The 18,996-nt window shown below is 40.1% G+C and overlaps 1 protein-coding gene across 1 annotated transcript in view; it reads left to right on the top strand.

Annotated features, from left to right (window-relative positions):
• The window catches only part of DCC (DCC netrin 1 receptor), a 1,068,191-nt gene extending 1,058,107 nt beyond the window's left edge, over positions 1 to 10,084 (top strand). Inside the window, exons 28-29 of the mRNA XM_073543872.1 lie at positions 7,953 to 8,095; positions 9,141 to 10,084. Coding sequence (XP_073399973.1) covers positions 7,953 to 8,095; positions 9,141 to 9,230 — 233 coding nt within the window. The 3' untranslated portion in view covers positions 9,231 to 10,084. The remainder of the gene's footprint in view (positions 1 to 7,952; positions 8,096 to 9,140) is intronic.
• The last annotated feature ends 8,912 nt before the right edge of the window (positions 10,085 to 18,996 follow it).

Here is an 18,996-nt window from a genome sequence, read left to right as displayed (position 1 = left end):
AACAGTTCCTGTTTCTATTTTTTGTGAGCTCCAATATATTAGGGAAGATTTATAAATACTGGCACACATGTGCCATCTTATTTTCAGCCATGCTAGCCAACTAGAAATAAGCTGAAAACATTATCAGAGCACATAGTGAACATAAGTGGTAGAAAATATTTATAAGCTCTTGAAGCTAAACCAGGGATGTCAAACTCAAATACACAGAGGGACAAAATTAAAAGCTTGGTCAAAGTCTTGGGCCAACCTTGATATTTATTAAAAAAAAAGTCTACAATTCAGAAAGTTTTTCCTTATCATCAAATATAATGATGAACTTTTTCATATGGAAACAAAATTAAAGGGGTTGTCTCACAAGTAAAGTACTTTTTAATTAATAGATCTTAGAATAAAATATTGAAATAATACAATATGTTAAAGAAGAGTGGTAAGCATATGGCTCAATGACCTAATTTAAACATGTAATAATAAAGTATAAAAACCTTAAGTAATATAAATAATAAAGTATTATGCCAACAAAAGTGCTCTACTAGCCCAGTATGATATCCCCACAGTGAATTTCTGCAACGTACCCTACACATGCATGGTATGTTGACCCTACTGTTCCCCCCTCCACACCCTCCCCAACAAAGTATGGTGACCTTATCACAGTATGATTCTCTAACTGTAATCCCCTTAAAGCCCTCCATATAAAGGCCTCCATACAGTATAATGAGCCCCACATGGTGCTCATTACAGTGTAAAGGGAACCACATAGTGCACCATACAGTATAATAGGCCCCAGATAGTGCTCCATATAGTATAATGACCTCACATAAAGCTTCATTCAGTATAAAGGGCCTCACATAGTGCTTCATACAGTATAATAAGCACCACATAGTGCTCCATGCAGTATAATGGCCTCACCTAGTCCTCCATACAGTATAATGGGTCCACAAGGGAGCAAGACTCAGCACTTGAGCCAGGACAGGTGAATAACTGAGCCCTTCCTCCTAACTGCTCAACCCTCCTCCTCCAAAACCATCTTCTCCACCATTATAGAAGATCGACTTTCCACTCTACTCTCAAGATCACATCTCACCACCTATGCACTTGACCCAATACCATCCCACTTTATCCCAAACCTCACCACAGTCTTAATCCCAACGCTAACCCATCTCTTCAACCTATCACTAATAACTGGAGTTTTCCCCTCAAGCTTTAAACATGCCTCAATCACACCCATCCTCAAAAAGCCCTCTCTTGACCCATCCTTTGTATTAAGCTATCGCCCTATATCACTTCTTCCTTATGCCTCAAAACTACTGGAACAACATGTCCATCTTGAACTGTCCGCCCACCTCTCTTCTTACTCCCTCTTCGACCGCTTACAATCTAGCTTCCGGTCACACCACTTCACTGAAACTGTCCGAACTAAGGTCACCAATGACCTATTAACCACCAAGGCCAAGCGACACTACTCTGTCCTCCTCCAACTGGACCTGTCCTCTGCCTTTGACACAGTGGACCATTCCCTATTATTACAGACCCTCTCATCTCTTGGCATCACAGACTTGGCCTTATCTTGAATCTCGTCATACCTAACAGACTGGACATTCAGCGTCACCCACTCGCACACCACCTCCTCACCTCGTCCCCTATCGGTTGGAGTCCCACAAGGTTCAGTCCTAGGGCGCCTGCTCTTCTCCATTTACACCTTCGGCCTGAGACGGCTCATAGAATCTCACGGCTTTCAGTATCATCTCTATGTTGATGACTCACAGATCTATATCTCTGGACCAGATATCACTTCCCTACTAACCAGAATCCCACAATGTCTGTCTGCTATTTCATCCTTCTTCTCCATTAGATTTCTAAAACATAATATGGACAAAATAGAATTCATCATCTTTCCCCCATCTCACTCGACTCCCCCAACGGACCTATCCATTAAAGTAAATGGCTGCCCACTCTCCTCAGTCCCACAAGCTTGCTGCCTCAGGGTAATCTTTGACACTGATCTCTCCTTCAAACCACATATGCAAGCCATTTCCACTTCCTGCCAAGTTCAACTCAAAAATATTTCACGGATCCCTACATTCCTCAACCAAGAATCTGCAAAATCCCATCTCCCGCCTTGACTACTGCAACCTCCTGCTCTGTGGCCTCCCCTCTAACACTCTCACATCACCCCTACTCTGGAACTCTCTACCACAACATATCAGACTCACCTACCGTGGAAACCTTCAAAAAGAACCTGAAGACCCACCTCTTCTGACAAGCCTACAACCTGCAGTAACCACCAATCGACCAAGCCACTGCACGATCAGCTCTACCCTCGCCTACTGTATCCTCACCCGTCCCTTTTAAATTGTGAGACCTTGCGGGCAGGATCCTCTCTCCTCTTCTACCAGTTAGGACTGGTATTGTTTAAGATTACTGTACTTGTTTTTGTTATGTATACCCCTCCTCAGATGCAAAGCGCCATGGAATAAATGATGCTATAATAATTAATAATAATAATAACTACCATGCAGTTGTGGCTGAGCGGAATAACTGTTGACTCAAAAAACAGTCAGCCAATAGTTATCTTAAGTGTACGGCCACCTTAAAAATGAATTGCAGAATTAAATATTGATAAGCAGTTGGGTTCTGCAAAATTGGTTTAATAGTTTTGGTGTTGCGGAAGGCTTTACGATAAAACTTGGACAGAAGAGATGAGTGGATCAGGAAAAATTAGAGTTCGCCTATTTGTACGATTGTTTTTTCCAAAGAAATTTGATTATCCGCTAATTTAATGTCCCAGATTATGCTCTAGAGTTCTTTACAGATCCTAGAGCATAATAAACAAAGTAAAAAATAAAAAAATATATATTTATACTCACCCTCCATTCACATCTCTAGGGTCTTCCAGTCACATATTCCATTCCTCCACTGCTTGCAATGGAATCTTCAGTCCTCTCGCACTGTGCTAGACTTCTGGGTGTCATGGATTCACAAAAGGTCAATAGATTCACAATGTCATGGAAGTCTGGCACATTGAGCAAGGAACTAAGATTCCATCGCGAGCAGCAGAGGATTGGAAGATGCGATGAGGTTGGATAGATGTTGGTGAGGAGCGGAATGGCCAGAGAGGTGAGCAGTGAGTATAAAGATTTTTTAATTTTATTTAACCTTTCATTTTCCCATTGTGGTTCAGAAAAAAAATGGCCAACTGCTAAATTGTGCGGAAGCCAATTACAAATAATCCACTGTAAGGTAGCGCTGTCATTCATGTAGGGGATACTCGCTTAGCAGCCACAAAACCAGATCCGGCATGGGTTTTCCATAAAACAATCATAGTCCATGCGGTTTATTAGGCATCATAAACCCACAGCAGTAACATAAAGTTCATAGATTCAGCATAGCGTCCATGACAGAGTTCAGCTCTGTAATCCCTGTGGTCAGGTTATGCATACACAGGCTCTTCAGCCTCAGTTATCTCACCTGTCAGGGTTCACTCATGGTTCCTTTACCCTGCTGCAGTCATCCATTCCCTCCAGGAATTACCAGGCATGTGCAGCCATTACACACAGCGTTCACTTGCTGTCAGAAGGCAGCCCCATCTCTCTCAGATGGGACCTTCCATTCACTCATGTGACCTACCCTGGCCACCTTATATGGTCCGTAGCCACGCCCACTGGTTCACATGGCTATGACCTCATCACAGGTCATTCACAGACTCACATAGTCTTTTATTACAGGCGTTTTCAGACACACCCCTGGGTGGATTTGTAGGCAACTGGTACCGCCCGTCTCACCAGTCACCTGAAGACTTCTCCCTCACACATTGACACGGAACCTCAGCAGTATCACTGCTGATCGACACATACACAAGTCTTCATCTCAAGGCCACCCACCTTGAGATACATTACGATCATTCAGCATCCTACGCCTATCAGGACACTGGAAATGCTTATACGCCTGTCCTGGGGCACCCACACAGCGCCCCCTAGCGGACACAGTGGTCACTACACCACACGACATTTTGAGAAATGCGGATTTTTGTAGAGTTCTACTCCACTCGAATATAATCACTCACCTTTACAGGACAGAAGGGACAATGTAAGACTCTTTTATCTTACTAAGCTTAACATTCTATAAAAGCAAAAATAAACAGAATAAAGCTTATTATTGTCCATATTATAAGATGAAAAAATTCACCCAAATGTGCTATTATAATTAAAAGAGCCAAAGGGACACGTCTAAGAAAATAACCGGCAACTAGATGGATGAGTACAATCACAGAAATCATCACTCTGTCAACAAGGAGCCTGAAGACCTGAGCAGTGTACAGGATATTATGGAGAAGCACTCTCCAGATTGTGGTAGTAGCAAGCTCAAAAATAAGAAGAAAAATACATAGGACTGATTAATCTTTCCTTGCTGGACAGGGTACAACCGTATCCTGTATTCTGCTTGGTCCACAATATTCCCAATCCATTCATTTTGTTGCTAGTCATGGGATTATTTGTCACACACATAGCAGGGAGGGAGGGGAAACAATGAACCAATTTTCAGTACAGGTAAAATAGACAAGCCCAAATTCCCCCTACATGTTCTTTTATACAATAAAATATTGGATTTTTCTAACCCAATGACGCACTGTTAAGGAAGCAAACATTGCATATTTGCAGTGACCCATCACCTACCGTCACTATCCTAACTCCATGCTACCCAACAACCAAGAAAATCCGGACAATTCTTGGTAGTAAAATCTTCCGCCAAAACTGTTCTGAAGAGATATCAGGGATTTACTTGGGTTGTCCAATAATTCCATGTGGAGCCCTCCATATTCTCTCGTGCTCTTCTCTTCCTCTTTTCCCTAAAACTAATCCATCTATGACTGTTTTTTCAGGAAACAATACCGTTTTATGTAGTAATCCCTTATTATTTGTAGGTGGTAAAGCCTGGTCATACATACTATCCATAGGTTGATGACACTATTTGTATCTACCATAGCCTGGTCCTATGTACTCACTAGACAAGGTGGGCCATTTGTATGGATACACCTAAATAAAATGGGAATGGTTGATGATATCAACTTCCTGTTTGTGGCACATTAGTATAAGGGAGGGGGAAAACTTTTCAAGATGGGTGGTGACCATGGCGGCCATTTTGAACTTGGCCATTTTGGATACAGGTTTATAAACGGGCCACCCAAGTGTATCCATATAAATGGCCCACCCTGTAGTTTGGTCAGACTCATTAGTACTTGGTATAACTTGGCAAGGTTGCCAACTTGACTTTTCTTTTCTATGAAGGCTTATCAAAAAATCCCTTACAGACAATGTTTTTAACGGACATATTGGAAAACCTTAATAAAACTTTAGGATTATTTATAAGTGATACATGTCTACAGCCCAGAATTCTGTTATGAAGACGTCAGTTGCTTTGACAAATAACTGTAAAATGATAACAATTTGTATGGGTTTCTCCAGCTTACAAAAAAATAATGAACACCTTCAAATTTTTTTTAAGGACAGGGCAAAAAAGTGTCCTATTTTTTACAGACTGTGCTTGAATGTCTGGATGGTTGGCAACCCTGTAACCTGGTCATTGTATGACCAGGTTACAGGGTTGCCAACCGTTCAGGTATACAATGGTACGTGGTATAACCTGGTCACTCTCCTTGGCACAGCTTGGTCAGTCTACCCTGTATAACTTGCACATTTTTACATGGTATAACCTGGTCTGATATAGTTAGCATTGGTTACTAAAAGCCCCCGTGAGCTGTCAGTTCATCCCGACAGCAGTGCTTGCTCCACGGATGGCAATCATTCCAAGCAGTGTTTGTTTTCACAATGGCTGGCAACTGGCTGATTTCCTCAAGAATTGGATGTTATATATTGGCAGCCTACAGTCTTCAGACCAAATGGCAGCACAATCTCATTATGTATTTATTCCCCCATTTCACCCCCCCCCGCTGCTTACTATCCTGCTCCTAGTAATTAGTTGGGATGACAAGCGAGCGTTCTTGGCACGCGAGCTGCCGCACAAGTTGAATTAATTCCCTTACTTGCAGCGTCTTTTGCATTGTGACATTTTACTTTTGCCAACGGAGGGGAGATAATAACCGGCGATGCTCCGGTATTATATTAAACAGGCGCCGATCCTCGGGATCTTTCGCTGCGGTGATACAACCATTGTAAATGTTACCGTTTAGAGGCCTTATCTCATTATTTTGCCCTCCGAGCACTTTGCACTTTGCACAATTACACAATTAATTTGTTGCTACCAGGTTTTGCTGACATCAGCATCAGAACGAAATAGGATGAGCTAATAAATGATGAAAAAGCACGCCTCTGATTATAATAAAAAGAGTATTATCATCATTAGTGAGACGGCTGCCAGCGAAAATGCTAAATGCTCCGATTTGCATATTTTAGCTGGGATTTATGCCTTCATAATACATTCAATAGACTCAGTAGCCATCATTTATCAGAAGTCTCAGAGTAAAACAGGCTTTGTGGCCCTCTGCAACCAATCAGTTCTTGGCTTTCATTTTACCACAGCAACCAATCAGCACTTAGCTGTCAGTTTGCTACAGAAACCAATGACAGCTTAGCTTTAATTTTACCAAAGCAACCAATCAGAGCTTAACTTTAATTTTACCAAAACAACCAATAAAAGCATTATTTATACAGTGTGACATCACAATGTGCACAATATATTTACTGTCACATCTCTGTGTGCATTATTTATATAGTGTGACATCCCTGTGTACACAATTTATATAGTGTGAAACCACTGTGTGCATTATTTATATAGTGTGACATCACTGTGTGCATTATTTATATACAGTAGAGTGACATCACTGTGCAATATTTATATAGAGTGACGTCACTGTGTGCATTATTTTCATAGTGACAAAACTATGCATTATTTATATAGAGTGACGTCTCTGTGTGCATTATTTATATAGAGTGACATCCCTGTGTACACAATTTATATAGTGTGAAACTACTGTGTGCATTATTTATATAGTGTGACATCGCTGTGTGCATTGTTTTTGTACTGTGACGTCACCATGTACATTATCTTTGTGCTGTGACGTCTCTGTGTGCATTATTTATATACAGTAGAGTGACATCACTGTGCATTATTTATATAGAGTGACGTCACTGTGTGCATTATTTTTATAGTGACAAAACTGTGCATTATTTATATAGAGTGACGTCTCTGTGTGCATTATTTATATAGAGTGACATCCCTGTGTACACAATTTATATAGTGTGAAACTACTGTGTGCATTATTTATATAGTGTGACATCACTGTGTGCATTGTTTTTGTACTGTGATGTCACCATGTACATTATCTATGTGCTGTGACGTCTCTGTGTGCATTATTTATATAGTGACAAAACTGTGCATTATTTATATAGAGTGACGTCTCTGTGTGCATTATTTATATAGAGTGATGTCACTGTGTGCATTATTTATATAGTGACAAAACTGTGCATTATTTATATAGAGTGACGTCTCTGTGTGCATTATTTATATAGAGTGACGTCACTGTGTGCATTATTTATATAGTGTGACAAAACTGTGCATTATTTTTGTACTGTGATGTCACCATGTACATTATCTACGTGCTGTGACATCACTGTGTGCATCGCATCATCTATATACTTTGACATTACTGTGAACATTATTCCTCCACTCTGACATTACTTTGTGCATTCTTCCTTCTTCTAAATCTACTCACTAAAGAAACCATTTATAAGTGGGTGTTTTTTTTACCCCAGTTCCTGAAACAGATGATGATTTTTGCTATATGGCCCTAAAATTATTTTCTTACGCATCTGAATTTTATGAAATATTTTTTGGAAACTTGAAAAACCTCTCAGAATACATTTTCCTAGACAATACAATAAAACGGTCATTGAAGAAGTATAACGATATCTTATTCTCCATTTTTTTTTGCTTTTTAGGGTCCAGTTTACCCAAGCCACAAGTGAAGACAGCGTCATTGGGACTGGCAGGAAAAGCGAGATCTCCGCTTCTCCCGGTGTCAGTACCCACTGCTCCAGAGGTATCCGAGGAAAGTCATAAACACACGGACGACCCTGCCAGTGTAAGACCCACTTCTGATATTCGCATTGCTGGGAATGCCACTGATGGAAGAAAACACATAGCATTGATCACTTCATGCTCATTGTCACCCTCCGCCGAGTGACCTTTCTAAGGGCCCCGTCACACATAGCGACTCACCAGCGATCCCGACAACGATATCAACGTGTCAGGATCACTGGTATGTCACTACATGATCGCTGGTGAGCTGTCAAACAGACAGATCTCAGCAGCGATCAGGACAGCGACACGCGGGTAACAAGCGACGCACGTCGCTTAGTTACCCGCAGTGTACGTTAAGATACCAGCGCACTGGTGCAGGGAACCGGTAACCAAGGTGAACATCGGGTTTCTAAGCGCCGCGCGGCACTTAGAAACCCGCTGTTTACCTTGGTTACCAGCTCCCTGCACCAGAGCGCTGGTATCTAAAGTACACATCGGGTTTCTAAGCGCCGCACGGCGCTTAGAAACCCGATGTTTACCTTGGTTACCAGCTCCAGCTCGCTGATCGCTGGTCTCCCACCTGCCACACGCGATGCGTGCTGGCCAGCGGGAGACCAGCGATCAAAAAAATGTCCAGGCCATTCGAGTACAATCAGCGATACCCGGCAGGGGGGCCGGTCGCTGATAAGTGTCACACACATCGATCTCACTGGTGAGATCGCTGTGTGTGACGGGGGCTTAAGACCATTCAACCGTTGGCCAAGTGTGAAAAATTTGCAGTCATAATAGGCAACTACTTAGCAATGGGCCCAATAGACCGTATTCTACAAGAGATCGCATGAAAAATAATCGTTGGGGGATGGAGCAGTACCACAGATTATAAATCGGGGCAGAGAAATTTGAAGTTTCACCTCCTTCAATGGCGTTATGGGCAAGAAGAGCTGGAACGTGTAGGAGAATTTTATTAATTGACACATTTTATTTTTTTATTTTTTTTTCCCATTTAGCATGATTATTGAAAATAATTTAAGTATTTAAAAATATGATTATAAAAAAATAAAATAATTATAAAAAAAAATATATATATATATTTTTTGTCTTTACAGGTATACGAGCAAGACGACCTAAGTGAGCAAATGGCAAGCTTGGAAGGTTTGATGAAGCAGCTCAATGCTATCACAGGCTCTGCTTTTTAACTGCATCTGAAAAAAGAAAATTAACTCTTTTTTTGTCGCCGGCGGGGCCTGGAAAGCATTGCAGAGCAATGCGCTTTAGCTCCCTCTGAATGGCAGCCAAGGAGTTAATCGGACAGCCAGGAACGTTGCAGCATATTGGTGTTTCGCAGTCAATCGCTGCCCATGAAAAACCAATGGACTGACCCACAGGCCTTTTCCAACCCTGGATTTAATACTTGCAAGAATTCTCCCGACCGACCTTCGCTCGTTGACTCATCTCCACACAAATGCTTTATCTGTTCCTTGTGTCCGCAGAAATCAATGTAAGGATTTTGTGTCAAAGGCCTCTTTTCTGCTGGAAAGATGAAGCGACGCTTCAAAGGATGAAAACGTCGTTATGTCAGACCCGCTCTATCATTTCAGCCTCAAGATATATTTATTGCTAAAATCAAAAAGTATTCTCATCCCATGTTCATTATTTCAGGGTTTTAAGAAGGGTGTTGTATTTAATAATTTATTTTTTTTATTTTTTTACTTTTTTTTTAGGTAGAGATATTATTTTCAACAAAGAAATGTTATAGTATAGACACATAAGAAAATGTAAAAAAAAAAAAATCACAAAAAGAAATATAAAGAATCCAAAAGTTCCATAATTATGATGTACAGATGATGCAGAACGCGTTGCATCGGATAGTTCTCCATTACATTAAGTATTTTTATTTTTTCAATTTTAAGAGGTAGAAGAAGCTCCAACGTTATCAACGATACTTGCCACTAACTGGTGCACTGCTCAACTACTTTGTCTAACGGCACATGTGTAAAGGAGGTCTACGTACGAGCTCATACTCACTTGCGAGAGACTCGCACGAGTCTCTCGCATGAAAACCTGGCACTGCCGCCTGCACTCGGTCCGGAGTGTGCCGCAACATGTATTTCTATGTAGCCGCACGCTCCGGTCCCAGTGCTGGCGGCAGTGCCAGGTTTTCATGCGAGAGACTCGCACTCGTCTCTCGCAAGTGAGTATGAATCCTACCTGTGAGACTCTCTGAAGGTCCATAGGACTCCATATTTATCAAGAAAGTAGCACCTAGAGGTAAAGCTTCTAGATGAGAATACCTCCTGTAGGAATTTAAGCTCTCTGTTAGCAGTTAGGGTACACACAGGCCCTAGATTCTTGTATCAAACAGTGTAAGATTTGTTATACTTCATAAACTTCCACAAAGCTCAAATAAAATGAAACTACAGCCTTTCTCCAGCACAAACAAATAACAAAACAGTCCATTCACTGGATAGGCAAAATATTTCAAAAGAGTCTCACTCATTTAGTTTTATATCCACCTCTCAGGCTCTGTCAGAGACTCTCCATCCTTACCGATCTTTTCCAAACATCACAGACACTGCAGAGCTGGCAGAGCTGCCTATTATTAGATGAGCAAACACCGGGATGGAGTGTATGAGAGCGACCTTCCCCACCCAGGATCTTTTGATCGCTCCTAAATCCCGGAGCCAAAATCCGGTTCACTAAAAAAAATTCTCTCAGTAATCCATGATTACTGGTGTATTTTCTTCTGGGACTTATATAACAGAGGCCAGCCACCTCGATGACACACACCTACCATCCAGTACTTTACCTCCTGCTTCCCTACACACCATACATATGGAGTCTCATGGAACATGAACCAATTTTTTCCTCATTGACCAAAATGGAATTCAACAAGGAAAAATGTCAAAATGTTTCTGTTTAAAACTGAAGATGTACAGGAAAGTCTCTATGCATATCAACAGAACCCCTATTATGTCTCAAAAAAAAAATTCAAACATATGGCAATGTGTAGTTTAAGCCTCTTCAGAACTTATTAAAGATTCTGCAAAACTTTGGCATTTCAATACCCAACCACGTTGCTTTTTCAAAATATTCCTGTACCTGTACAAATATCAAATGTTAAAGAAGTCGGAAGTAGTATTGAGTTCTGCAGCCTTTCTTACATATATTGGAGGTGGTCTAAGAGTTATTTGAGAATTGACCCCTTAAGGCCTTTCGCACTTGGTCACATTGACAAATGTACGCCTCTACTTTAATATGGAGATGCAAAAAAAGTCAGAAAATGACCCATCAGATTCCACATTGGGGATAACTGCTTTTAAGAAAGGCTATCTTTGTATTATTGTGCCGTATGGAAGCATCGTATGGTGTGAAATTGGACAGATGGCTCAACGATGTCCAGGAAGCTTAAAGATGACTTTACAATTTCAATAGCAGCTGATCAAACAGTTCTTCATAGAAAACACCCTGCTCTTTTCATCCAAGTGTGCACGTGTTTTAAGTCTAGAATTGTTGCGTAACTCCTTCAAAAACAAAGGATCCGGCATGTTAAAATTCAACATGACCATTCCTTTTTCCCTCACGTATGCAAAAAAAAACAATGATCGAACCAGTCCTGCTGAAATCAATTCATCTGACAATATGCACAACCACTTAAGAACCGAAAAATGGCATTTATCACCATGATTACTAGATAATATGTGGTTAAGTTGTATCGAACAGTACAATACACAACCAAGAGAACATTTTTCACCAATGCATTATGCCAGCAGCATTAAATCTATTTTGCAGTTGTCACCAGCGTACACAGATGTTGATGACCAAGGAGGAAGATTTCTGGAAAACAATTCTTTGACCTCAAACGTTCCTCTGGTTATGATTTATGTCTGGTGCTCGACAGTAGCGATGAAGCACAGATGAGTGGGTACAGGGCACTGTCTGTTATCTTCTTTATAAAATTGATACTATACATCATACAGTGACTACTGGCACACAGTATCGGAGGTTTCGCTGTTTTTTTTTTATCTTTACATCCAGTTACATCCAGTTGTGTCAAAAGTCAAATAAATTCCATTCCACCGGTCCAATTGGAAAAGTTGCGAAGACCAATTCCATCAGAGGCTGCTTCTGTTGGAGTATTCTATCCTTAATTATTAGATATCATTAATAATTTTACTTTTATATTTGTTGTAAATCTCTTCATTATCACATTTACTAGCTGCCATGTCATCGAGTCTACTAAAATCCAAATGTTCGATTTACTAAAACCAAGTTTTGAACTGGCATTTAGCAAATTTCAAGGATGCACTTGTGCAGCACGCAAGTTTCCCCATCATACCGATGTTGTATTTAAAAGTGTTGTCCATTCTAGATGGTCCATTTTAATGCACTCTATTAGGGAATTCTGAATTAATAGAAGGGGAATCCTTTGTTCAGGATTCTCATCTCATGGCTAGATGATAGAGTGGTTACAAAGAGCACCTCTAGCTCTGTAAGACCTGGACGGTCCAAAAATGTCTAATTCTTCATTTACTCTAAAAACACAATTATTGCCAGCTTTCCTCACAGATTATAGCTGATCACTGGGGTCCTAGCAGAGGGACACATTATAGTTAACTTATTGTCAAGAGACCTTTCTATCAATTAGATTGGACCCTTTATAGACCCTCAAATACTTCATATACCCTTATGATATGGAAACCTCACATATTAACAAATCAATCCCTATTAGTTATATTTGTATTAATTCCCATTCACCGATGTACAACAAATTTGACATATTTATATGGGGATTAAAGCTTTCACATAGCAAATAAGTATGAATGGTATTACCAACTTTAAATACTTGACTCTGACACTCTTCCTTTCCGTTACACATTGCTTTTGAAAGATAGTTCCACCTGGACAATGAAAATTTTTGAAAAGGTTACCTGAATTTTGAGCAGTTTCCTCTTTTGCTCATGAGTATAATATTTGGATTATTTCTACCTTTTCCTTAGGTAGGTATTAGCCTCTAGAGTTGACCCATATCATCAATACGTAACAGCGTTAGAGATGGAGTCTTGAGGTTGAATCTGTTCATGGCAACATCAATGTATATGTCTTTCCTATACTAGGGACTTCTGCTTTTTAATATTCTTAAAGAAGGATGCTTACCTTCCTAAAATATTGGCCCAAAATTTCCCTTCCTAAAAGAATTTAAATTGTATATGATGCCCTGACTTATCTTGGCATGATCTATTTACAGTATATATATATATATATATATATATATATATATTATATACTTAAAGGACTGTTTAAAAAGTTTTACTAAAGTGTTACTTACCCCCATTACGACACTTTGCCAGAACCAGAAGTGATGACATCCAGTTCATTGAGTCAATTAACCAAGCATCCACACAGTGGCCCCAGCGCCTGGGTACCTGAATGGTTGACACAACATCACTTTTGGTCTCAACAGAGTCCATGGGGTTTGGAGTACTAAGTAGCACATGTATTTATTTGACACCTCCTTTGTATAGAAGGCCCGGTGTACCGTCATGTATTTGTCATGCCTCAACAATAACATCAGTCCAGGCTCACAAATCAGAAAAGGTACTGGCTCGTGTGAGCAAGTGGGACAAGCTTCACAGGGATCCGGTCCGGCGGCCATGGACTACAAACATGACAGCTGGACCAGGGTCCTTTTTGCTCAACTCTCCATCGTGGCCTCTGAACCGGTGTCTTGTGAATATTTTTGCCTTATTCTACCATGCAGGTAATGGAAGACCACGTAGGATGTTTTTGTAGTCAGATGGTGGAACTATCCCGTCAATACAATTTTTCTTACATCCCTGTTAAACATCGTAACCACCGTGACCTAACAGTATTGTAGATGACTAAGCTAATCAGTGAGCTACGATGACACAAGCCCTCATTTAGGACGTCACTTCAGTATGGCATCTTATTGGCTTCCTCTACGGGAAAAAGTAGAGTATCTATGTACCTCCAATAGGTAGAACTCATGACATTTACTCCCTCTAAAAAATGGCTGATAATGAACATTTCTATCACAATTTTCTTAAGATTTCAACCGTTCTCCACGATCACAAACTTCATTTGCAGCTCCAAAAGTTTGTGTCATCATCTCAGAAGAACACGCATAAATTTTGCAACACCTAAAAAATTAACCAAGAATCCTCTAAATTATTTTGTCATTTATCATCATATTATTTCATCATTTTCTCTATGTGCAAAATTGTCTTTTTCCCATAGTGACTGATATAATAATATTTTTTGTCATTTTTCTACTTTAGCGTAGAGTATTAGGCGGAGAGAGATTGGTTTCTATGCGGTACCTCACAGTTGTGCACATGTCATTGAATAATTAATCAAGACATTTGGGTTTTTCTATCCTTTTTACCCTTTTATTGTAATTTTTTTGTGAGCTCTGAAAGTTTGTAAACTTGTTCCAATCTGTTACCGATCACCCCACATTTTTGTCCTCCTGCTTGTTGTATTGCAAGTTTTTTGTACATGCTCCGACCATTACTATACTATTGTGGGTCATATGTCACAGTATGCTGCACTCTTTTCAGAGCAAGGAGAGTAAAGTGATAATAAAAAAAAGACAAAAAAACACAAAAAAAAAACAAAAACTTTTTTTATAATTGTAAAATAATTCTGCCAGTTCCAAACTTTGTGAACTGGTTTGGGAAAGGGGTGGGGTGTGCTTTTTTATAAGTATTATTTAATTTATTCTTTAGATTGTTCCTTTTTAGGTAAATTATGATAAAATTGGTATCCGCTATGAAATAGCTGAGCTTGGCTTTTGAAACTGATGTACATTTCTTATAGTATTTGTACAAATGTTTTCTTGGGCTCCAAAGTTCCAATTTTTATTTCTTACATTATTTCTTTCATATTCTAGTAAGTCTTTATGAGGTATGAAATCAATTCACTAAAGATTATCCATTTGTTGGGATTTTAATTCGGTAAAAAAGTAAATTTTTGTTAGCGTTTGATTCTATGCTATTGGTACTGTATATTCTGCACTTTTGGTGCCTTCATTGAGAACCTTTCTGTGAGTCCACAAATAGCGTTAAAGCTAAAATATGAGTCAACATACGTTTTTCCAAAAATTTCAAAAACAGTTTGCAAATTGGTTGCGCAGTTTTTGCAGAGAAAGTTTTTTTTATTTGCGTCTTTTTTTAAGTAAAGGTTTGGATTTAGGCATTTCAATTTAATGGCTTTTTGCAACATTTTTCCACCAATTTTTGGAATTCTTTGAGTCTTCTTGACGATGTAGATCTGATTTTCATTATTCAAATGGTTTCAGACAAGTCATCATTTGTGAGTTTGTCTCAAATTGTAACAAGAAGTTCGAACTCATCAGACAAGATTGGCACCAACACCCAAATTAACGTATATGCAACGATACTCCACACTTGACGAGCAGGATCTCGAGTAAATGGTTACCTTATTACGTAATCATGACCTCCAAATAGTTCTAGGTTCACACTTAGGCCCCGATTTATGTACTGCTAAATTATTTTTCTGATCTTTCTTTTTTCCCTTGTGAACTTTGCGCCAAAATCATTAAACTAGTATACAATGTTAAGTTTGGTGCCAATTTTTCGCGCTTTGTCTTTTTTTTGCGTGCCTTTTTTTTTACAGTAACATGTCTCACAACCCTTTTAATAAGCTTCAAAATAACGTGTATTAGTTTTCAACTACCCCTAAACATTTTTTTTTTAAAATGACCGATTTTGCATACCCCTACGGTACTGGAGTAGAATTCTGAAAATTTTGCAACATTCTAAAAAGTTGCAACATAGAAAATAAAAACTATGTTCACATTGATGAGCAAATCCCCAAAAATGACATGGACTGAAAAGCGTAAAAAACATACAAAAGCAATGCAAAAATTAAAATACCTAAAATACAAACTTTTACTCCTAAAAAAAAAGTGCAAAGTAATGATGAACCTGGACCACAGTTGTTATTTTTTTCCTATATGCTAGGTAAGCATTTTAAGATACAGACATTTTGTCCCCTTGAAGTTTTTTGTTACCTGTAGCGGAAAATATAGAGAATAGTCTCTTTGTGCCCCTTACATATTTCAACTGAGTTCCATGAAGCACAGCGGAAACTCTTTAGTGAATTGAACGTATTACTGGATGATGTCTTGTCCTATAGACTAGTGTTTTGGTACATTTTTCTTTCTTTTAATTTTTTCAATTTTATTTGGCGTCTTAAAATTGTCCGAGTCTTACGAAACTTGAAAAAAAAAAGTTGTTTAAGAAATAAAAAAAGAAAAAAAAAAGAAAAAACAATTGTAAATACATGTCTCTCAGCGCAAGGTATTCGAGAACCTCTGTGTCGGTCCTACTTTCGGAAACTTGTGTGCGTCTTACTGGTTGTACATCTCTTTATAAAAGAGCCAAGTCAGTTATTTCGGATACGAACCATCTCCAAATGGAAAGAAGAAGTAGTAGAATTTCTTGAATTGTTAACCAAATTAGATTAGTGATTGCAATATTTAAATGTCAATTCTATTCTCCGAGAGGAAACTTAATAACTTCTAGTTTAAAATTGACTGTTTCTACACACAATCTTGGATACTACTTCAAGGAGAGAAGGGTTTTTTAATGCACTGTAGAACAGTCCCATCTTCATCTTTTTATAGAAATGTTACCCGATGTTGCATTCTTTTGTTTATTGAATAAAGTTTTGATACAAAACACTTTTATCGGCTTCAGATTTATTCATTTTTATTTTATTTATTCATAATGGGGTTGTCTTGTTAAAGGAAGCGGGTATGTTTTATGTACATGCCGTCTGATCTGTGGACAGCGTGGTGTAGAGAAGGAGAACCTGAGCAGAAGGCTTGCTGGAAAAGATTCAACATACGGACTCATGCGCATGGCCGTATTTTTGGCCAGAGTGTGATCCAACAAAATATTGTATCGCACTTGGACTATTGTTATTCTACCGGCCATACACTTGTCTAACTTGGTCCTAGGAAAAAATTGCAGCATGACTGAGTTGTATCCGACAAGTCAATGGAAGACCTCAGACTGCTCTAGGATAACATATGTGTGAAGTTCAATTTTCATGGACTGACAGAATGGAGAAGATGGAAACTTTTTTTTTCTCCATTTTCTCTACATCTGAGAAAATCGGATCACACTGCGATCAAACTCTAATCAGACCGTGTTAGGCTACTTTCAGACATCCGGTGTGTGGGGTCTGGCGGCATGCGGCGAAAAGCCGAGCCGCCGGATCCGGCCTGCAGTGGTGACACCGGATGTGTATGCAGTGTCTGATACGGCTCGGACAGGATATAAAGGAGCCGCAGGAGGAAGATACATCGGGGATGAGAGAGACAGCCGCCGGAGGGTATGGGGGGAGGGGTGGAGGGGAAGGGGTTGTGGATAGAGAGAGAGAGACACATGTGGGGTTAACATTCAGTGTCCGGGCGAGAGAGAGAGATCTCTCTCTCTCTCACCCGGACACTGTGAGTGTTAACCCACAAGTGCCCGGCGAGAGATATCTCTCACAAGTGTCCGGGTGAGAGAGAGAGAGATCTCTCTCTTGCCGGGCACTTGTGGGGTTAACACTCACAGTGTCCAGGCATGCGCTGTGTAAAAAGCCGTTCCGGCGCTGCAAAAAAACGTTGCAGGGAACATTTTTTGCAGACGCCGGACAGGCATTTTTTGCCGTATCCGGCAAAAGCCGGACACGCCAAATGGCCATCAGGCGCAATGCGGTGATAATGCTAGTCTATGGGATAAAAGCCGGATCCGGTGACAACCAGCGCCGGATCCGGCTTTTACATTTTTGCTGCATCGCGCCTGATGCTAAAAAACTGATGTCTGAAAGTAGCCTTAGCATAATCGGCCTGATTCTATCAGATGAGCGAAAATACTGACCTCTCACACTAGTCTAACTTGTATTTTATTAATTGAAATACCTTGTCTTTGCATACGAGCCCAGTAGGTGGTCCTTCTAGTGACTGACAGCTATCTCTGGATACACAGTCACGTCACTGCCTTCCGCTGGACTCATGCGCATACAAACTTCCATGGATTTTAATAAATAAATTATAAGTTATAAGGAAACTTTTCATAGAAAAGTGTATATAACTATCAGGAATAGGTGAATGAACTGCCACCAAAGAGTATAATCCTTAAAATTAAATCTTTATTAAACAAATATATAATAAACCAAAAAAAATCAGAAAAAAACTACTGGACACCATCTATACAGGGGCAGGGTGTTACCACATGAGCCGCATAATATGGAGTTAAGCCATATGTAAATAGATTGATAATATAACCTCAAACATATGTTTAAATTTGATAAATACTGTATATACGCAAAAAAAGCATCTCATACATGTATGGCTAGTTCCACACTAGCGTTACTGGGCGCAGCACAGGGCCGCCGCTAAGCTCTGACCCCGGCCGCACCCCCTCCGGTCAGCTCCTCCTATGATTGCATGACGCTGCATGCGATCAGCGTACCCTCTATTTAGCGTTGGATACGTTGGTCGTGCGCTGGTACACTTTTGCCGGCACATCTGCCCTTTTGGCGCTGCGCCGAGCGCACAAAAATGCAACACAGTGCATTTGGCGCACGTTGGCATAGCGCCAAAAGGGCGGATGCGCCGGCAAAAGTGTACCAGCGCATGACCAGCATATCCAACGCTAAATATAGGGTACGCTGATCGCATGCAGCGTCATGCGATGATAGGAGGAGCTGACCGGAAGGGGTGCAGCCGGGGGCGGAGCTTAGCAGGGGGTTGGACCAGATGGCCCAGGAGGTCCCTTCCAACTCTACGATTCTATGATTCTATGATTCTATGATTCTAGCGGCAGCCCTGTGCTGCTCCCGGTAACGCTAGTGTGAAACTAGCCTAAGGCGTATGGATGTATGCAAAGCAATGCAATACAGGACCGCTTATACAGCAGCATCAAT

This window comes from Dendrobates tinctorius, unplaced genomic scaffold, assembly GCF_039654945.1.
Source record: "Dendrobates tinctorius isolate UK_male_01 unplaced genomic scaffold, ASM3965494v1 ptg000135l, whole genome shotgun sequence".
Lineage (NCBI taxonomy): Eukaryota > Metazoa > Chordata > Amphibia > Anura > Dendrobatidae > Dendrobates > Dendrobates tinctorius.
This window is presented reverse-complemented; position numbering and strand designations above follow the sequence as displayed.